The 22,789-nt window shown below is 48.1% G+C and overlaps 1 protein-coding gene across 1 annotated transcript in view; it reads left to right on the forward strand.

Annotated features, from left to right (window-relative positions):
- The window catches only part of NT5C3B (5'-nucleotidase, cytosolic IIIB), a 197,050-nt gene that overhangs the window by 78,223 nt on the left and 96,038 nt on the right, over positions 1-22,789 (forward strand). Inside the window, exons 3-4 of the mRNA XM_069634503.1 lie at positions 12,651-12,720; positions 12,803-12,849. Coding sequence (XP_069490604.1) covers positions 12,651-12,720; positions 12,803-12,849 — 117 coding nt within the window. The remainder of the gene's footprint in view (positions 1-12,650; positions 12,721-12,802; positions 12,850-22,789) is intronic.

Below are 22,789 nucleotides of genomic sequence, written 5' to 3' on the forward strand. Positions count from 1 at the left end.
CCACCTTTTGAAGGTCGGCCACCTTTGCCTCCCAACCATGGCACTGATGTTGTTGTGCGTATGGGAGTTGCAGTAAACTATTGTCCTGGGCAATTGGGGGTCAAAGGGGTAGGGTACTAGATGGAATTCGTACCCTAGTGCTCTAACAAGGCTGTCTGTGACCCCTGGGGGAAGATGACGGGTCACGCAACGCACAGGCAGCCCAAAATTAAAACTTAACGTGCACGCAACCCCTCGTAGACCACGTGCGTGAAAAAATGAACCCGCACTATGCTGTGGCACCCAGAAACACAAAAATAAGCGTACGCGTAATACATGCAGCCTACAATGACCTCTGAAGGGGAACGCGACACACGGGGCAAGCACAGTTGCTAAGTACGTGCAGAACTCACCGTCTGCCTGGAAAAATAACGTGAAAAATACGCGTGTGTGCGCGTTGGCAACACCCCCGCCAAAAGAAGAATTGTACGCTGTCTGAGGAGACAAGACAAAAGGAGAAGTGAAGTCTGTTTGAGGAAACGGGCCCAACCAAAAATCAGAAAAGAGCTGTCGGAGGTAACGGAGTACGAACTAGAAACGCTGTGAAGTAAACCGACAAGAAGTACAGATTTCACCCACTCGCTCTCCACGAAAAGCACGTACAAGGAAATGGCATCCTACATGTAGCTTTTAAACCGGCCCACACGTACACGTCAGATACGCGTGTACGCGGGCCCTTTCCTCCAATTACACGCGATGACACTCGGACGTGCAGTTTTTCCACGTGTGCTCTGTCATCACGTGCTATGAGGGAAACGCCTGCGCGCGTAATGTAACTTACGCGCTAAGGGCCTTTGGTCCAAAGAAATTGCGTTCCTCGAATTACACGCTGACGTGCAATTTCTTATCAAGTTGGACACGTGAAAACACACGGAAGACCACGCTCCTGCCCAGAAGGCCGAATTACTGCCCCCCCCCCCCCAGAGCCCCGAGCACGCTCCCACCTGCCATCTGCTGCTGCCTGACTGCCTGCTGCCCACGTGCCCTGCCATTTGAGGCCTGCACGTCAGCCAGGGGTGTGGTTGCTGTGACCACCCCTGCTGGAACCGAAGACTCCCGACTGGGATTCCATCACTCCACAGCCCAGCCCCAGGACCCAGTTGCCCACCCACTCCTGCCTATGGGGTTGCCATGTCCAGCACAACACCATCTGGCAGCACTGGCAACCCCCAGCCAGAGAGGCAGAGGGCCACCAGCTTCACTGCCACCGAAGTTGGTGTCCTGGTGGAGCAAGTCCTGGGGCAGTATGATGCCCTCTTTGGAAGTTTGCGCGCCGACAATGAAGGACGGACCAGGATCTGGATGGACATCGTGACTGCCATCAACGCTGAGGGGGTGGCAATCCGCTACTTACATCATGTCAAGAAGCGCTGGGAGGACTTCAGGTCCAGGACCCTCAACAAGGCCCGGCGCCTCGCTAAGGCAGCGGATGCCAAGGGGCGCCGGGGTCAGCTGTCGAACCATCAAATAAGGGTCCTGGAACGCATATGCCCAGCGCTCTACGTCCAGATCCTTGAGAGGCAGACCTGTCTGGAGTCGAGCGGTAAGTGTACATGCATGGTGATAGTACGCTGTGCGTGTCGTGGTGTGCCAGTAGTGTGCAGGTTGCACATGTGTTTATGTAGGGCCATGTAGGGATGTATATGAATATGGGCGTGAGGCTGCCACATGTGAGTCCTCACAGTTGTGAGACACATTGATGGTGTATGTGTTGGTAAGCATGCTGGGCAAATGCAGGTGTGGGAGCACACATGTTTGAATTTCTGTGTATGTACATTGGCATGGTTGTGGTATGGATGGTGGTTCATAATGCATCTATCTGCACTGTGTACATGTGCATGTATGTGTATCTGACAAGTGTGCTACTGTGATGCAACATGGATGCACGTGACACTGATATGTAGAAGGATGAATGGCAGATGTGACATGTATGGCGATGTCATCACTGCAACATTTGGAGGAGATGTAGACATGCATGTAAGTGTGGTGGTGTGTGTGCATGTCTAGTGCACTCCTTGTGTTTCATGTGATGTCAGGCTCACCTTTGGCTGTTCATGCTGTTGTATGTGTATGGATGGTGCTGCCTGGTGCAGTATTGCTGTTGAAATGTTAATGTGTGTGAGTTAAAATGACATGTGTCGTGGAGTGTGATGCCGTGTCTGAAGTTAAACAATACCACTCATGTGCAACTGTCATGTGTGTATCAGTCCATTGTACAGTGCCCTGATGCCTGTGTTTTATCTCTCCCTGTCTGCAGCTTCAACTGAAGAGGAGGGCGGAGAGGGTGCTGTGGAGCATAGCGGCAGGGATCGTCCCGCCAGCCGGAGACGCAAGGCCCGGCTCCCCTCCCAGGTTGTCATCTTGTCGGGGAGTGAGGAGTCCGGTGCCGCGTCCCAGGTCGCAGCTGCCGAGGGAAGGTCCAAGAGGCGGGGGTCGGAGTTGGACTCCTCGGCAGCAGAAGGGGCAGCTGAGACCCCACAGGGTCCGACGGAGGAAGATGGCACGGAGTCATCCAGGTTGGTGGGGGGTTTGGTGGAGGAGGAGGCCGTGCAAGGGACAGACACGGGGTCTGGAGGTGGGGATTCCACTGGTGCTAGTGGTGCAGTGCAAGGGCAGGGACATGAGGCAGCACAGGGCACCGCAGAGGTGCCTGTGTGTAATCCTGTCCCCGATCCTGTGACTGCATCATCCCGCACCAGCAGGGATGCCTACGACCAGACCCGTTTTCAGGCAGGGGATCCGATTACAACAACTGGCCTCCCTCTCCCTGCGGACGTGGCTATCCGGGACCGGGTTGAGCCTGTCCTGGGTGGGGTGGCATTGCGTCAACGGGCCATGCGAGGTGACCTGCAGTCTTTTCATGAGGAGACTGCACGTCATCTCGAATGGCTCGATGACTGCATTGGCCTACTGGGACAGCTCACCAGGGCCGGATTCCTCCGTTTGCTGGACTTTGTTGCGACCCCCTCCTCAACTGAACCTCCTATGCGCCAGTCATACTCCATGCCATCTTCCCACCCATGTATCACCTGGGTACCCTGTGGATCTACCTCTGACCCTGCGGCCAGGCTAGTGGAGGACACATCCCTGCCACAGTCGGGAGTCGGACGTCCAGCAGGGGTGGCCACATCAACAACTGCACCCCAGCCGGAGGAGGATGTGCAGGCAGCAAGAGCCATGGCAGAGGCACAGCAGCAGCAACAAGGTGGGAGCCATGATGGCTCGGGGCCTTCGTCATCGGAGGGGCAGGCATCGGCCAGAGGGCAGGAGGACCCAGGACTGGAAGTGTCTTCCGTGTGGCCGCGGTTAGGTCATGCTATAGATGCGGAGCGGCAGTGGTCAGAAGAGGCATGGCTCACGATGGTCAGGGCGGAGAACTCCATGCGGAGGGCCCTGAAGCGGGCCGAGTGCCTTGAGGCAATTCGCAGGGAGTTGGAGGAGAACATGTCGTCGTCCCTGCGAACCCTCGAGGCCATGGAAGAGGACCTCCTCCAGGACATTGAGCAGGAGTTTGATGATGCCCTGGCCCGGGACATCCAAAAGTGAGCCGTCGGACTAGCCCGCTGCCATTGTAAATAGTTTTTAGAGTTAGTTTTCCTTTTCGTTTTCCTTTTATTTGTGGTCAATGGACAATGCCACACACATTTGTATATAGTTATATTTTTAGGTAGTTTCTTAGGTAGGTTTCATTTGTTTTGTTGGGCTCATGGACCCTTTACATCGTCGGATAATGGATTGATTTATTTTTGGGATTTTTGCACACGGATTATTGGATTTTTATTTTGGACAATGGATTGTATATAGTTACATCATGGATTCATTTGGATTTTTTTCTTCATTATGGACATGGAGTAATGTTTTTTTTTTCAGGACAATGTATTGTAAATAGTTGGACTATGGATTGATTTAGCATTTTTATTTTTCATTATGAACATGAAACAATTGATATCTTTTTTTTACCTTTTTTTGGATTTGCGTTGGTGGAGGGAGAGTTGGGACTGTTTTTCTTTCAAACTTTTTTGCATTGCTTATCATTTTCATTCACTCATCTTTTTCACATGCTTTTCATTTCATGTTTGATATTTTGGTATGCTTTCATTTATTTATTTATGTACATAATACATTTTAATATTTTAGTTCCATGTGTGGGATTTGCTCATTGGGTTGATGCATGTGAAATTGTGGGTTTACACAAGCAATGCCAACCAGTGTATGTGTGTGATGGACATGTGTTGATGTACATAGTTGAATTTTGGTTTGTGTCTTGAGATAGGCATGTCAGTGTGGGGTGGATTGGGAAATCATTGCATCTCAAGAATGGGGTGGCGTGATGTGGTATTTTTTGGTGTAGAAGTGGGCCATGATTGTGTATCTTTATTTCGTGTAGAGGGGACATGAGTGGGACATGAGTGGGGGCCTGCTGGCAGGTGCCCCGCACTGCTGGGGGGTGCGGGTGCAGGGGGACATGAGTGGGAGCCTGATGGCAGGTTCCCTGCACTGCTGGGGGGTGGGGGTGCAGGGGGACATGAGTGGGGGCCTGCTGGCAGGTGACCCGCACTGCTGGGGGGTGGGGTGCAGGGGGACATGAGTGGGGGCCTGCTGGCAGGTGCCCCGCACTGCTGGGGGTGCAGGGGGACATGAGTGGGGGCCTGCTGGCAGGTGCCACACACTGCTGGGGGGTGGGGGTTCAGGGGGACATGAGTGGGGGCCTGCTGGCAGGTGCCCCGCACTGCTGGGGGGTGCAGGGGAACATGAGTGGGGGCCTGCTGGCAGGTGCCCCGCACTGCTGGGGGGGGTGGGGGTGCAGGGGTACATGAGTGGGGGCCTGATGGCAGGTGCCCCTGACTTCTGGGGGGTGGGGTGCAGGGGGACATGAGTGGGGGCCTGCTGGCAGGTGCCCCTGACTGCTGGGGGGTGGGGGTGCAGGGGGACATGAGTGGGGGCCTGCTGGCAGGTGCCCCTGACTGCTGGGGGGTGGGGGTGCAGGGGGACATGAGTGGGGGCCTGATGGCAGGTGCCCCGCACTGCTAGGGGGTGGGGGTGCAGGGGACATGAGTGGGGGGCCTGCTGGCAGGTGCCCCGCACTGCTGGGGGGTGGGGGTGCAGGGGGACATGAGTGGGGGCCTGATGGCAGCCTGATGGCAGGTGCCCCTGACTGCTGGGGGGTGGGGGTGCAGGGGGACATGAGTGGGGGCCTGCTGGCAGGTGCCCCTGACTGCTGGGGGGTGGGGGTGCAGGGGGACATGAGTGGGGGCCTGATGGCAGGTGCCCCGCACTGCTGGGGGGTGGGGGTGCAGGGGGACATGAGTGGGGGCCTGATGGCAGGTGCCCCGCACTGCTGGGGGGTGGAGGTGCAGGGGGACATGAGTGGGACATGAGTGGGGGCCTTCTGGCAGGTGCCCCTGACTGGTGGGGGTGCAGGGGGACATGAGTGGGGGCCTGCTGGCAGGTGCCCCGCACTGCTGGGGGATGGGGTGCAGGGGGACATGAGTGGGTGATCAGTAGTGCAAGCTGACATGTGGCTTGGCTGGGGGGCATGGCCATGGTAGATGGGCTGCCTGCGGGACATGACCAGGGGTGCAGGGTAGTCCCCTGTGGTGTGGGCTGCCTGCAGGGGCCGTGGAGGGTGTAGAGGGAACACCTGGGAGGACCCACACTGCCAATTCACGTGTAGGACTCCCCGCGCACCCCCGAAATTCACGTACACCACTCTGACAGCAAAATCGCGTGTGGAACTTCCCGCACACCCCAGTTATCCAGGTACCCCACTCGCACAGGGCCAATCGCGTTTGAAACTTCCCGCGCACCCCTGAAATACACGTACCCTGCTCAAATCGCGTGTGAGACTTCCCACGCATCCCAGTTATCCACGTACCCCACTCGCACAGGGCCAATCGCGTGTGAAACTTCCCGCGCACCCCTGAAATACACGTACCCTGCTCAAATCGCGTGTGAGACTTCACACGAAACCCAGTTATCCATGTACACCACTCGCACAGGGCCTTTTGCGTGTGGAACTTCCTGCGAACCCCAGTAATACCCGTTCCCTGCTTGGCGTTTGCTGTTTGACAGCCCTGTAAACTGGTCCAGGGTTAGCGCAGCCCTTGGCGCTGGATTGGGGATTTTGATGGCTTTTCCTTGCGCTAGGGGCATTCTTGGGGGCGTAACTGGCGCTGCTGCAGGGTCGCTGCGCCACTCTGCGCCACGGCTGGTTTGGGAGGCTAAAATCCATGAATACGCTGTGCGCGGAAATGGATTTTAGCACACGCGGCTGGCGCAGACATTCGCACGCACACACTGTGCGCCAGCCGCGTGCGCCACTTGTGCGCAAAATTCTATGAATGATCCCCTTTATGTTTAGATTTAAAATTGATTGGTCACTTCAAAGATTAGGGACATAAATAAGAGTAGGATCACCTATTTAAAATCTATTTGTGTACGCGCTGCCCCGTTATCCAAAGTATACTTGCCCAGGCCCTGATTACTCCGTTCTTCAAATAATACAAACCACGTCTATGCATATAATTCAGCCATTTCTCTCCCAGCAATTAATGTGTTTTATGAGATTTATTGGGAAACACTCTGTCACATTTAATTGGTTGAGCTCAGAGTTTTGGTGCCTAAGTTAATTCATTTGTTCAAATTCACCAGGGCTGAGGGTAACCATGTCCATTCTTCCGCTGTTTGCTTCGTTGCTGGAAGATTGAGAATAGCCCCGTTATTAGTTATAGTTTTAATGAGCTGTAAAGTTAAAATGTATTGGCAATCTTTCTTCAATTGTCACGGTGTAAATGAAGCCATATTCAATTAGGAAACCCATTTTTAAGAAATGTGGAGCAAAGGAAATGACATCCGAGGAAAATGTGTTGAAAAGGTGCAAGCATGACCAATTTGCATAATTTAGTGAACCAGGTAGTCCCACCAATTCCACTTAATGTCTCTCGATTGGGGGATCATATGGAGGAGACTTGGTGATGTAGACCGTTTTAAAAGGTGCTTTCAGGTGTGACAAAGAGCTCTTTGGTCACTTTTATGTTGCTTCTTCCAGACCACATTAACAGTGTCTTGTTGCAGTTTATTCACAGGTTTATTTACCATAGGCATTTCAGGGGGCTCCATCCCCTCCTGACCAATCATAAGTGTATTATCCTCCACATTCACTTCAGGATTGCCGTCAACCGTAGACCACATCATGGAGGGTGCTGAAGATTGATCCAGGATTACTACCAATACAAATTCTCGTTCATCATTATTTGCTGCCACGTCCAAATTATCTGGGGTTCCTTTATTCAATCATTTTTTAAAAAGAATTCTCAGTTTTCCTCTTACTTCGTTTCTTCTGCACAGTTTTGTTTTTAAAGACCTCGTATTTACTTTTTGTCGATAAACAAGACATGCGTGTGCAGTGTTGGGAAGTCAAGGAACCCTCATTTGTCTGTCTGCTTCTATTCTTTTTGTAGGGACAGCTAGATTTATTTTTGCATTTATTCTTTCTCCTAAGGCGCTTTCTTTTAGGGTGATCTTCTACCACCCTTGAAAGAGGATCCTGCTCTAGGTCATCCTCATTGTCACCTATAGGGGAGATGAATGGCAAGTAACATTCAGCAGCCTCCAACCATACTTCGTCCTTAGTGGAAGGAGGCAGGGAATAATGAATGTTTCTGTTCTCATCCGGATGGTAATGCACTAAATCTTTCTCGCACTGTACACCCTCCAATATTCTCCCACCGAGGGTAGAGCAATGAAGTGCAGGGCTGATAAGGAAAGCATCTATCGATTTCAAAAGCACCTGATTATTTTTTAATTCTTTCAGTATTTCCATGCAAAGTGCTAGTACAGCCTTCAACAACAGTATGAGATTGTTAGTTTTGCTGTGTTTCTTCCTGTCGGTTTCTTCACTTTTTAGCGTGCAATCAACGGTGAGGCTAAAGTGAGACTCTACCAATTTCTCTAGAACCGGAGTTTCAGACAAGTTGCAAACTATTATATTAGAAATGGGAGCATACTGATCTGCCTTGGCTTCATCTGATGCTATGTCGTAGGCTTCTATTTGTAAACTATAACATAAGTTTAACAATGAGTTGTTGTCAGTGGGAGGCGGAGAACTCAAGGTACTTCTTTGTAATGGACAGCCCTGCAAGGGACCCACTTTATCTCCCATAGTCGCGCCATCTTTTGGTTCGACATTAGGCGCAGCTGGAAAGAAAGCTGTCATTTTGCCACGTGTAGCTGTGGAATCCAAACGTTCCTTTGTATTAATCAGGCTTGCAATATGGCTATCAGCCATGCATACAGCCCCAGTAGGCTTTGTGTTATTATTATTACTATCATTCTTTGTAGTGATAGTCTTAGTAGGCTTATCTATGCTTCTTAAGTTGTACGGTCTTCCTTGTTTTGTTATATTGTAGGATATTTAGTACAGAAGCAGAGGACGCAATGTACGCAAAGCTCACGCAGTGAAAGACACAGGGATAAACAGTGTAGCAATGTTCTTAAAAAGTGCAGAGTACCCCCATCTTGTTTCTCATGCCAACCACAGACTGTCGAAACGTGGCCACAAATTGGTGCCACTCAGAATGTCTGGTGACAGAATTTTCACAACTTCGGGCCCACTTTCCATTCTGCCATGGCTGCAGCTGTTATTTCAATCAGAATCAACAATGTACAAAATCATGAACATGAATAGAAACATTATAATCAGTAGATAAAATAAAAATTACTCGATACATAATCATAATGCTGAAAGATAAACCCTGGTTTCGTCAAATTAGACCAAGTTGTTTACAGAATAAAGCGAAAATGGAAGCCTTTTTTTGTTCATTGGTTGGCCTAAGTTAATGTTTTTTTCTTGTTGCAGGCACCTTTCATGTAACTGAGTATCAAGCTTTATTTCAATTGATCACTGGATTTTTTGCAGAAATCTAATGCAGTACAAACATTCCTTATACCTTCTTGTAAGAGAAGTGGCTTTAACAAACAAGAACTTAGTGCTTTATTAAATGCAAAATGATTTAATTAATTGTTTTGCAATAATGGCATTTCTTTGGTAGACTAGGTGCCCATTTATAAGAAAAATGGCCAACCGGTGTGATCCCCAGGCGTAGTTTTAATAAAAGCAGTAAGGACCCACCTATGAATGTAGGGCTCAAAGCATTAGATTGTTTCATACGTAGGTATTCCATGACCAGACTGCCCTTTGCCAACAAACAACGTATCTCAGTCAACCCATTGATCAAATGCCTTCATTAAATGTGTTAGAAAGAGGACTCATATGTTGTGGGTGAGACTACAAATCAGAAAGATGCAATTTGAACAACATATTTGAACAATGGTAGCACAGAAGAATCTGCAGACTCTAAAAGGTTAATTAAGATCTTGGCAATCTTGGATCTGGTTTATCGTTCTCACACTGTACATCCTCCAATATTCTCCCACTGAGGGTAGAGCAATGAACTGCTGGGCTAATAAGTAAAGCATCTATCGATTTCAAAACTGGATCTGGTTTATGTCCGTATAACCCATCTATTGTAGCCGAAGTGCTTGCCTTTTATAGACTTTGAGGGCACTAGATTTTAGTCTGTCCTCTAATTGTTTAGAGAATTTTAGCATCACTTCACCTCTATGACCCAATCTACATACAGCTTGACTAGTGGTTTCCATGGAAGGATTGCATCTATCCTGATGCCTAAGTGATCAAAGAACTCCACAGTCTCGACCTTTTTTACCCACCAGGTAAAATGAAAGGTTTAAATGCTTCCTGTATCTGGGGTGGATGGCAGACGAGAATCTTTGTTTTGATAAGTTTTGGCCCCTTGTCTCCAAGCAGCCTGTGCAATATTGATAGTTGGAGCTGTAAACTTATCAGGGCTTTAGATAAAAGAATCGCATCATTGGCGTGAAAGAGTGTAGCCATGTTCTGCCCTCCCATGTGTGGGGCATCTGCCAGGAGCTCCAGAAGCATTGTCATTAGATCATTAATAAACAGCAAGAAGAGTAGGGTCACCAAAACACATTCTTGTCAAACCCCAATGTTGTTAAACGTTTCACTGGGGCCTATGGGCTTGTTACCCCTAACTCAGGCATGGATATTGGACTAAAGCAGCAGGATAAGCATATATGAGAGGGGTAAGTATAGCAAGGCTCTCCAGGGTCCTCTAAAAACATGAGCGGGGAACAGTGTTGAAGCGGCTTTAGGATCTACCAAGGCAAGATAAATGGGTTGCTTCCTGAGGATGACGCATGTATATAGTACCAATAACGGGTGGTTAAAATGAACTAAATAATAGTACTGACGTTTTTTGTCGTGCAACAGGACCATGGCTTTCACAACTCCGGCGGGGGGTGGACATGGCTGGTAACATATCCGCAGTCCGAACGCTCGGGTCTCAGCTTGGGCTGTGGGCCGTTACCGGCCATGTCCGTCCCCCCCAGACCGGGATCGTGAAAGCCATTTGCGCCCCAGGGTTTATCCGTGGGGCACATTTTTTCTTTCTTCGCTCTGTAGATTTGCTGCTTCTGCAGCCAATCTCCTGAGGAAGGAAAAAAAAAAGATGGCAGCAGCCATATGGAAAATGAACTTTTTCCATGTCTATGGCAGCAGAAGGGAGATGGGAGGAGCACCGGGACCATTGCACAAGTCTCCAATCCAGCAGGTAGGTGGAGAGGGATCGAGCAAGGCATGGGGAAGGGAATTGGATTGATTTGGGGGGAGTGAGGGAGTGGGGAGCCAACAGGGAGCATCTCCCTTTTGCCTACCCACAATACATTTGGGGCCCTCGGTTGGCTGGAAGCAGCGAGTGGAAAATGACTATTCTCGCCTGCTGTTCTAGCTACCTGATTGGCTGATGACCCACCCCAGTGTTCGAATGCATTTGTTGCATCCGGTTTTTCAAGCTGCCATTCCAGACAGAACTAATTTGATTTATTTGAATTTGTATTTATTGAAGAACATGGTGTCATTTCAAACGGAAATGACTTACAAAGTAGGCAGTCTCTGAGAGCAGACGCAGTTTTAGGTTAAGGTGCCTTTACATCAGATCATTGTTTAATTGAATAATGTGTACTGGGTGGCAAAGGAGGGACTTGAGGAAATTCAATTTTTAACATTGAGCATGAGGCCAGTATTTGCCTATTTACAGATGGAAACTTGGAAGTTCATCAACAGTTCTGGCACAGGAGAATTTGACCAGAAATGTCTTGTTGGTGACATTAGTACTGCAGATGGAATAGAGCATGGACAAGTAATACTAAACAGTCTGAAGCTCGGCTTATGTTACCCAACAGTTTGTCTCTTCAAACAGTGGGGAAGAGCCTGAAAATATGGATGCGACCTGAGGATGTCGCCTTCATTGTCTCATTGAATCTGCTTTAATTTCTCCTTTAACAAAATCATTGATTTGGTTCATAGATCACACATTGTGCAGAAGTGAAAGTCAATGGGCCTACTGAAAAGTGTTGTGGTAAAAGATTTGCAGACATTTTTACCACTTGCCATCATATCCCAAGTTTGAAGGTGAATTGGAGGAAATACCTTCAGCACTTGGCTGGATATTAGCAATGGCAGTAAACCCTTCAAACCCCAATAGAGTCTGATGGGCCTGTAGAATGCTGTCTTCCTGCCACTAGAAATATGTCGGATTTACCAAAAGAAAAATGGAGTGGTAGTAACGGTAATCAGGTATGGGGGATTTACATCATACAAATCTGCCAAACTCTTAATGAGGCTGCCTTTTTTTAATCTAACGGACAAATTCCTTTGGTTTTCACAGTCCTTAGGTTGAGTGCTTAATTTTTTAGATCTCTTTTTTTACATCAAGATTCCTTCGTATTTTTCTATGTAAAACTTCTTGGAAGATTCCTTATGCTTCTAAGTGCTGTAATATTATGGGTTAATATTGCCCACATTAATGGTACTTATTTTATTGCCTTTGGAAAGATAAAGTGACAGGTTTGCCCTCCAGGGATTCAACCCTGTAGCAAAACAAGAGGTGATGGCTGGAAGGTTTAGAATTCATCTTAACCTCTGGCATCGCTCCGGACAACCCTCCAGACCATCGTTCTTTGCCTGCCAAGCCATAACAGAAAGGGGAAAGGCCATATGCAAACCAGGCTTGGCCCCACCTCAGCCCTGTATCCTGCAAGCAGCACAAAGATGTCTGAGGCAGGTTCTTAACTCATCTAACCATTTTACTAATGCTAACATTTCCCCAACACCCTACAACATTTCTTTCTGCTTTTGTGTATGACCCACTAACCCTTTGTATAGATTGACATGTCTTTATTTCTTCTTTTCTTCATATTGAGTTTCCCCTTATGTTTCTTTGTTACTTTGTTCCTTTCCTTTTTCTTTCGTTCTTTAAACTGCTTGCCTCTTTCCCACCCTCTTTTAGTTTCTCTCTCTTCTCTCCTTCGTAAACTGCTCTCTATTTTGTGATTTGATCCTTTCATCAATATAGAAAATAATTAAAAAAACAATACAACCTGGATTTAAAACGTAGAATTCTCTCAAATTACATTGAGAGAAATTTGAGTGTGTGATGTTTTTCTGAGCATACACGGATTTCACTTGGTAATCCTTTCCTTCTCTCTGTTTCATTGTTTTCCTATTTAAGGTTATTTCAGATTTCGATATGACTCTGACCCGGTTTGGTCACAATGGGAAACGGTGCCCAACCTGCCACAGTAAGTACCCAAAATAGAAGATTAGCACATTAGTGGCATTGTGCCTAGTCTACTGTACTAAAAATAGTTTTTCTTTTTTTAGATATTGTTGACAATAGTCAACTTGTGAGTGCTGACTGCAAAAAGAAGGTACGGTATTAGTGTTTTCTTTGTGACAGCATTTTGCTTGTATGCAGCATGTGGGGCCGCAGTCAGAACCTGTGATATAAATACAGAATGTGATATCCCGAGAGTTCCGCTTGCTGATTTCCCTGTTTACATTTGCCATCCTCTTTCTTCATGGCCTCAAGCTTTTCTTATTCTGGTATAGTCTGGGTATGATTCTAATATTGAATCAACGGTGAAGCATGAGTTACTGTGCTAGATGTCGATATAGATTTGTCCCGATTCACAAACCTTGCACTGGCGCAAGTGGTGGGTTGCACCAGTGCGTCCTTTCAATTGCTCTTGAAAAGGTTGCACCCTAATTACGAACCACTTTGGGATGTTGCACATGCAGATACCCTTTAATCCCTCCTCACTACTGTGTAAAGCAGAAGGTTGAAGGGTCATTTCTAGGTATTTTAAAGCACATCCCCAATTCATGCATGGATGCGTAGGAACATAAAAGCATTCCCCTGTTCCTTGTAGGAGAAAGGAAAGAGGCGCATTGCATGGGAATGTCATGTATAACCATTTCATGCAGTTATAATTTCTATCCCTCAAACAGGATTATGTTTTGTTGGTCTTTTTTTCCCTCAATGACGGACCCTCTAACTGCACTGACATGTTCTATCAACACTCAGGAGGATGCTGGGAGTCCATTTAACCTTATTTTCAAGACGGGCTTAGAAAGGTCTTTGAAATCCTGCTAGACCTGCAGGTCGAGTAACTTATTTTATCTCCTCGACCAAAGGGAAGGGAACTCCACCCATGAATATTTTTTGTACGGGAAAAATGATGGAGACACATGACCAGCGACATTAATGTTCCCTTTCAATATTCTCCTCCTTGTGGAGACATTGGAACACAATTTTCTGTAGAGTGCAGCAAATACAAGCTCCCCTACATGTAAAGTACTATTACGCAAAAGGCTAATCTGAGGTTTACATTTGGGTGACAGGCTTGCTGGTTCAAGTTAGGGTTAGGATAAATGCACCCGTGCACAGCAGACCATCAGCTGAGCCCTAGATTAGGTTTACAGTCTGAAGTTGTGTTTTAGACTTGTTAAACAAAAGGAGCACTAAGTAGTGCAGGATGTTTCGAGAAAGAGCATGTTTGTCTGCAAACTGATGCAGAATGATATTAAAATAAGTAACTGAGCATGTGTGGTGAGTCAATCCTTTGTACCCCTTCAATGCAGATGCTTATTCGTGATCTGCATCTCATTGGACAACAGCAGTGGCAAAGGTGCTTCCAAGAGGCTACAGTCCACTGCCTACTGTTGGCTAAGTATACACTCATGCAAATGGATGAGCAGTGCCATTAATGAATATGATTGAGCCTGGAAGTCTGCTGTCTCCAAGTTACCATACCTGAAGGGCCCCAATTTACATATCTATTTTGAGATTCAACTTTGGGTAACTCGTCTGCTCCTACCCTAGGGATGGGCTGGGTGAATTGCACTATCTGCAGCCAGCAAGATGATCAGTGCAGTGTAGCAGGGTTTGTATGAATTGACGGCGAGTGCTCTTCATACCTTACAATTTCCTGCTCTGCGGCATTAACATCGCGGCAGCGTTTCCAGACCGGATTTTGGGCCAGTGTGCTTAATTTGCCTGCAAAGCACAATTGGGCCTTAATCATCCCGGGCCTGTTCCCCACAGCATCATGGCTGCTGCCTGCAGCCTTGATCACAGCGTTGAGCCTGCCCTCCGTTCCTGTTCGTGATTGGCCAGCCCACTTCATTACAAGGGCCAACCAAGGGGAGCCTGGCAGGTGAACGCCGGCCCCCCTCACCAAGGCCCACACAGAGGCCTCTGTCCGGCGCTGAAGGGCACCCTGTTGCTACTCCCTGACCCTCTGTCTCGTGGCAACTTCCCCGAAATGAAATTCCATGGCCTGAGACCACTGCACGCCTTTGACCACAAACAATATCCTGACTCTAAATTTGCTTTGGTAAGCAACCTGAATTGCATTGGCCTGGACCACACCACCTCCTTTTTGTCACTTTGAATGCTTCTGGTTGCTTCCTGCTCCTTTCCCAACCTGCCTAACTATAACCTCCAATCTCTGCACCATTTGTGATATGCATCGCGTTGTGCCACTTACTGAATGTTCTCTGCTATTTGGTACTGTTATCTTAAATTCCCTGCTTTCAAAAAATCTAAAATAATTCCATTTTGAGACTCTGGTGTGCTTGCAACTGTAGAGTCTCCATTTTGTAATGCTTGTTAGCGCTCTTTGGAAAATTCAAATTTAGGTGTTTTTTTCCAATTTGTTAATGATCCTTGTATCTGGACATTCTAGTGTGCCCATTGCTATTGTTACTTTGCAGTCTAATGAGTTTCTATTGTTGCATAGTGCCTCAATCCCTCACCCGTCAACAGAAAAAAGTTGTCCCCTCTCCCATTTAGCCAATTCTATACAGCCCTCCTAATTTTAATGGGGGTATAAACTTGTTCCTTCCTTGTCACGTATTGAATCAACACTAGATGCTTAGACAAGGGGACTACTGGGGAAATCTTCACATAGCTCTGCGGATGGTTGTGGTCTATATCCTTACTTAAAAGTCATGCAGATGCCACTATTTATTAAGGCTCTATATTTGCTGAAAAGAAGTATTCCCATATACAACCAACTCTAATGGAAAAACAATTTATGTAGTGAAAGGAACCACATTATATAATACAAATGTGTAGTGAGCAATTTTCAGTGACACATATATACAAAGGTGAAACAAAATTAAAACAAAGTATAGCAATGTTGCACTTTAAATCCTTAGTGCTAGACAACCGGTGTGCAGTGAGAGAATAAGCCTAAAACCGGCCTAAATATTTCCTGCAACGTATTTTGTGTGACATATAATCAGACAGAGCAATTATTGGACTGTATGCAATATCACATGAATCTTGAGGCTAGGCTTCCTTGAGGGTTAGTGGTTTGAGCAGAGTGTTCTTAATAGTTCTCACAACTTCAGTGCTCAGGGTCGACTTTTTAGGGTCTGAAGCTTTGGACTTAAGGGATATCTCTGTATTAAGCCAACGTGCTCTTCAAACATTTGTTTAGCACACTAGGGGATGAAGAAAAAAGGTACGTTCCCGTCCTCGGTCTTCATCTGTGCGTTGTTAAGAGGGTGCACGTTTCGGTGCTTAGAAGTACTTGCCCAGTACTAGGCACCTTCTTCAGGGCGTCCAATTGGTAGACCCTGTGTGAGGGAGCAGAGCAATGTGAGGTTACCTCAGGTTTGTGTAGCTGATAGTGCAGCTTATATTAATTCATTAAAACGCTCTCTTTACTGGCTGTGCTCATGGCGTTGTCGGTATCGTGATCCCAAGTCTCTTGGGGAGTCCAGGGAGGGTCGGGCACTCGCATAGGACCTATGGCAGATGGTGTCTGTTGGTAGGCAGCACGCAACTTCCAGGTGTTAGTCCTCATGGACTGTGGGGGTCTGGGGTTGAGCGGCAAGAAAAGGTGTGTTTTTTTCCAATTTGTTAATGATCCTTGTATCTGGACATTCTAGTGTGCCCATTGCTATTGTTGCTTTGCAGTCTAATGAGTTTCTACTGTTGCATAGTGCCTCTATCCCTCACCCCTGCTAACCTCCTACCCCCACCCACTCTCTGTCTCCATAGTGTTCTCCGTCTCCCCTTTCTTTTCTAATTGCTTCTCCATCACCTACCCCCTTCTCTCACGAAGTCTGGAAGGAAGACATTTAAAAAAGCACTCCTGATATCCAATCATGGTCTGCCCATTGCAGATACTTTCATCATTGCTTCTTCCAGACAGACTATCACTGACATTCTCTTTGTTGTTTCTTCCCCTGACTTATGGATTTCCCCCCCCCATATGGTTTCTGTCCTCCCCCCTTTTTCTTCGTCACCCATTACTGGTGGCAACAGATGGCAAGTGCTCTTGGCTCACTTTGCATCTTCCAACTGCACCATTCATGACTATCACAATGGCACCATCATGGCCCAGGGCTCTCAGCCCAACCTCTTCCTCCTTCTTGACAGGCATCTCCCTACTCTCTTCAACTTCTCCCCACCTCCCATCTGCCACCCCTCCTTCCCACATCACCAGTATCCCTCCTCCCCAGTGGGGGCCCCACCAATGTACCCCCCTTTGCAAATCATTTAATGGGGGCAACCAGCTTCATTTAGCTACCCTCAATTCTCGCTCTGCCATCAATCACTCTTCTGACATCTGTCGCCTCCTTGAAGACCTTGACCTTGGCATCCTTGCTCTCACTGAGATGTGGTTCAAGGCCAGTTCCATCACAGCTTTTCACACTCTTCTCCCTGAGGGTTACAAGATCCTCTCCAATCCCAGGCCCTCCGGTCCCGGTGGCGAGTGGCTCTGATCTTCCATGAGTGGTCCCTGCCTCAATCATCCCCACTTAAACCTACTCTCCCTTTGAAAGCCTAGTCTGCGGGCTATCTGTCTCGCCCACCTTCTCCCTTACCCTCGCTACCATCTACAGGCCTCCTGGATTGACCTCCCTCTTCCTCTCAGAATGGGCAGGCCTGGCATCCTCTCTTGGGGCCTCCTCTCCCAAACATATCTTCCTTGGGGACTTTAACATCCATCTCGACTGCCCTGATGTTGCTACTGTACCCTTTTGCGACCTCTGAAACTTTCTCTCACTATGCTGCCCTCTGGCCCAACCGGCTTTGCCGGACACACCTTGAATCTTCTCATCATTACAGACATCCCACTCTCCAAGCCTCCTACTACCTCTCTCTCCTGGTCTGACCACTCTCTCCTCTCTTCCCACCTTGACCTCCCCTGTCCCCTGTTGATGCCTACTCCCGCACTGCCAATCTTCTTCTCCGTCATTCAACCGATGAAGCGTGTGTCAGTCGCTGCATTTGCATCTTCCTTCTTGCCTTCTCCTCCCCCCTTCATTTCACTTTCCCTCTGACTTTGTTCTTGCTAACCGCCATCCCTCGATCTCCAACGCCCTGGGCATCCTTGCCCCCGTCAGGAGGATCTGCACAAAGCCTGCCTCCAAATGCAACTCTTGGTATGATTCCGACCTGGCAGCTTTGAAACACAAGTGCAAAGCTGCAGAGCGGAAGTGGCAGGCATGTAGCTCATCCTCTGACAAACTGGCCTGCCACCTACTTCAAAGGCAATATCGTCTCACCATCTGCTCCAAGAAGAGGGCTCGTGTCCAAGCCAGCATCGATGGAGCCACAAATTACACACCTGAAATGTTTAACATCTTCAAGGAACTTGCCAATCCTACTGCAGTCTCCTTCTCGCCTCATTCCTCCCAGACCTTGTGCACTGCACTGGCCTCCCACATCTCCTCCAAAACTCTGGACATCTTGTCCTCTCTCTTTTCAGCTTCCCCCAACTCACCTCCCTTCTCTTGCCTCCGTTGGCCCACCTTTCTCCCCCCATACTCTCCTCCTTCTCTCCCATTGCACCAGATGAGATCTCTAGAGTTGCCTGCTCTATGAAAGTCTCCTCTTAACAGGTGCTCCCCTGCTCCTCTAGAACCATCAAGGACATCACCTCCTCTCGCCCCAGTCTTGGCTGACCTCTGCAACCATTCCTTCGCCACTGACTCCTTCCCTCAACCCCTTAAGCACTCTCTTGTGTACCCTCTTCTAAAAAAGCCATCTGCTGACCCTTCTTGCCTGGCTAACTATAGCCCTGTCTCTGTCACCCCTTTTTTGGGCAAACTCGTGGAGAAGCTGGTCACCCCCACCCCCAAATTACCCTTCACACCGAATTGGCTCACTGCCCCCATGACCACAATCCGGTTTCAGAGCATCCAGAGGCATGGGAACTGCTCTACTGAACACCCGTCAAGACCTGCTCTCTAACCTGGACTCGCACATTCTCTGTTCGGATCCTTCTTGGTCTTTCTTCTGCATTTGTCCCGGTCAACCACTCCATCCTCATAGACCATCTCCATTATACCCTAGGCATCATAGACCGGGCACTGGCGTGGCTGACCTCCTTCCTTTCAAACAGACCCTCCCAAGTGCAAATGGGTCCTTTTCTCTCCTCCACCTTATTTCTACCTGTGGCGTTCCTCAGGGCTCTATCCTATCGCCATGGCTCTTCATCTACCTGGCCCCTCTGGCCTACTTGATCTCCACCTTCTCCCCTCATTTCCAGTGTTATGCAGATGATACACAACTCTCCTTAAAGCTGCCTTCCTCTTCCTCCTCCCCCTCCTCTCTCAAACCGAACTACATGACTGCTATTCAGGCATGGTGCTCGGTTTATAGGGATTATTTAGAAATAAAAGTTTCTAAAAACAGAAATTTCGAAAACAGTTTAAAAAAAAAAAAAAAAAAAAAAAGCTGTGACAAGCCATATTTTACATGCAAAGTGCATTTCTTTCGAAACAAACCGTCGACAATAGTCATGGACTTGTTTCAATTGAAATGCACTTTCACATGTTAAAAGTAGCATTTCAATGCTTTATTTTCTTTTTTTACTTTGAAACATTACATGGAGCTGTCTAGTGCTGTAATTTCAGCACTGGACCACTCCAAGTAACGTTTCAAAGTTACACCACCCCAACCCTAAACCAATCCCCAACCCTAACCCTAGCCCAGACCCTAACCCTAACCCAACCCCTAAACTAACCCAAACCCCAACCAAAACCCTAAACCTGGCTCCAGCCCTGCACTAATACTTATCATTGCATGTCGATTGCACCTTTTTTTTTTTCTAACAAAATTGTCAAAAGAATGGCATTTCGTCAAAAAAAAATGCGAATGTTTGCCATTCGAAACTTTTACATTCGTTAGAATGACCGGATACCATTGTGCTCCGCCAATGATCACTGCCTTAATGCCAGTAAGACGGAGATCCTTCTCATTGGGATGCCTGCTCCTTGCTTCCGCCCCACTCTCTGGCCAGCCTCATTGGGGCCCCTCCCTTCACTCAAATGTGAGGCGAAAAACCTTGGGGTCATCTATGACTCCTCTCTTTCTCTCCACACATCACGGACCTCGCCACTTTCAGCTCCACCTCCTCAGGGGCATTCTTCCTTTCCTCACCTTCCCCCAGAAGCTCAACACCTCCAGAGTCCTGGTTCTCTCAAGGCTGGACTACTGCAACAGCCTCTTCCTCAATATGTCTCTTTCCTTCCTTTGCCCCCTTCAACTAATCCAGAATAGGACGGCAAGACTTCCTTCCTGCTTGCCGCTCCTTTTCAGAACTTAGCACGCCCCGCCCACCTGGTGCCTTCCTGCTTGCTGCTCTTTTCCCTACTTAAGGAGCCCTTCAGCCTCTTTTCCTTTGCAGCTGGGGAGCAGGTGCAAGTGGATCTAGGTCACCTGGCCTAAGCCCCGCCCACCTTCTTAGCCCTGCCTCTTCCTTCTTGCTCTTAACTCTTAGATGAAGGGCGTCTCTCGCCCGGGCATCCAAAGTGAAGGGCAGTCAAAGAAAAGGGCTATTGCTGTTTGGACCTGTTCGGACCAGGAGGATCCAGGGTCCGACCCCCTGCTAAAACAGCAAGTAAGCATGCACCAACATGTGTTTACACCCTCTGTCCCAACAGGCCATCCCCCACCCTCTCTGGTCCCCCCATGTTGTTCCCTTGTGCATCCCCCCCCTTCCTGCGCACAGGAGTCTGTCCTGATACATTCTGGTTTCACCATCACCGTCTTGTGGCCAATGCTGGATTTTACTTTTATGGACTTTTATGGACTTGATTGATTCACGGTGCGTCACCCTTTCTCAACTCTCATGCTGGACTTCCTTTGCATCTTGTACTCATGGTGGCCCTGAATCATGCTGTTTCCATCTTCATCTTGTATCCTGGCTTGATACATTATGTGTTACTACTTACTTCTGCAATTGTATTCGCACTCTCTTGCTTCTCCACTCTTTTTGACTGCTTACTCTCTGTTCTCTCCTCCCCTCCCCTCTCCCTTTTCCTATCTCCTCCCCTCCTCCCCTTACTTTCTTCTATGCACTTACTCTATCAGAATTATCCCTGGACCTACGATGATAACAACCTTGTCTGTCGCTCCCCTATCCTCTTACTGTTGCCCCCCTCCCTACAGCACTATCTGAAACGTTGTCAGGCCTAGTACGATAGTCACTTGTTTTGTTCCTCCCCTCCCTTTCTGCACCTCTCTCCCTCACCTTTTGTTTTCCTCCAGCTCTACCAGAAATGTCATCAGGCCTAGTACGGTAGTCACCTGTCTGTTTCCATTTCCTTTCCACTCTCCCCCTCCCTTCCTTATCTATCTGAAATGTCGTCAGACCGAGTACGATAGTTAATTTCACATCCTTACTGTTCATGGCCTTTAAGAATGTTGTTGTATTTTCCCTTGTTCCCTTCCTTGCCTTGAAGGGCTTTGAAACACATTGTGTATAGGCGCTATAAAAATAAACTATCATATCATATCCTTGGCCTCGTGCCCAGGGACGTCATCTCTCCAGCCCTAAAATCTTTCCAGTGCCTCCCGTTGACCGCAAGGGTCAAATTCAAGATCCTTTTGCATCATCCACAAGGCTGTCTGGAGCCTGTGGTCCTCTACAACCAGCTTTCCCTCCCAAATACCTTTCATGCCAGAGTCCTTTGGTCCTCTGGCACCAACTGTCTGCAGGTCAAACGTTTCTCCAAACAGAAGGTGGGCAGTAGATCCCTTTCCTCGGCTAGTTCCTCCCTCTGGAACTGCCTCCCTGCCCCTCTCATACACGAGCCGGATCCTCTTATGTTCCGGAAACTTCTGAAGACTTTGCTTTCTCCTATTCCTTCTCTCTTCCCCCTCCCATGCTAACTCTCCCTCTGGCGCTGCGATTGGGGCTTGGTCCCTTCACAGTCACACAGGGGTCAGACCCTCCTGCCCCCCAATTAGTCCCCCCAGCATCCCTTGCCAGCACTTGCCCTCTGGCTCCCTTCCTCGGACTAGCCCTAACCAGGTCAACCCTGTCCTCTGCACTTGCCCTCTCTTCCCCCTCCCCTTTCCCTGACACTTGCCTTCTTGATCTCCCCAGCACTTGCCTTTTTGCCCCCCCCCCAGCACTTGCTCCCTCCCTTTGGGGCACCCAACTCCTGCACTTCTCCCTCTGCCCTACCCCCAGCACTTACCACCTTGATCTTGCACTTGCGCTGTAGGATTGTCACAAGGCCAATATAACCGTTTTTTTTGGTTCTATTTTCTTTCCTATGTTCCCCTCCCCCAATTTGCCTTGTGGCGCCTGGAAACACTTGTGTATAGGTCCAATAAAAGAAATTGTGGCTGCGACAGCCAGAGATTCAGACACAGGCACTGTGCTCCAATGCTACCCTTCCTCCCAAGCCCCACAATTATATTCTTTCCCTTCTGGACTAGGTTAGAAAATGTCCCAAGTCTGTATTGATGTTGCAATGTCATTACCACTTCCTCAGATTTCTTATATTCTCCCTATAACATAGTACTTCCAATGGAAGCTCAGCAAACCTCCACTCTGGGTCATCTCTCCCCACAATAAACTTACAGAGGTTGTTTGCAGCTGAAGCAGTTGAACTTAGAGCACAGAGAACTCACAAGCTGCTTCATTCAGGGTCTTGCGGGTGCCATGTAGACTGCTGTCCTTTGGCCTCCGAGGACACCTCTAGCTGGATCACCCAGGCCCCATGCTGATCCATGGCCCACCATTAGGAAGCCATTTAGGAACACCAGAACTGGGGCTTCAAAGCCTTCCATAACTCCAAATATATATATACATTGATAGAGGCTCTTTTTCTGACCAATTATCAATGCTATAACAAAACACATTTACAAAGTCTAATTACTCCTGTGCCTGCCTGGAGCGTGCTGCCAAAAACATCATCCAGAAAGTTTCAGTTTGGACATTTGGAGGTCTGATGCAGAGTACTTTGATATGCTCACTAGTGTAATGTAAGATCTGTATTTTACTACACCAGTTCTAGGCCACATAGATAATTATTTTGTGCTAACTACTT

This window comes from Ambystoma mexicanum, chromosome 13 (assembly GCF_040938575.1).
Source record: "Ambystoma mexicanum isolate Mex_15411 chromosome 13, UKY_AmexF1_1, whole genome shotgun sequence".
Taxonomy (NCBI): domain Eukaryota; kingdom Metazoa; phylum Chordata; class Amphibia; order Caudata; family Ambystomatidae; genus Ambystoma; species Ambystoma mexicanum.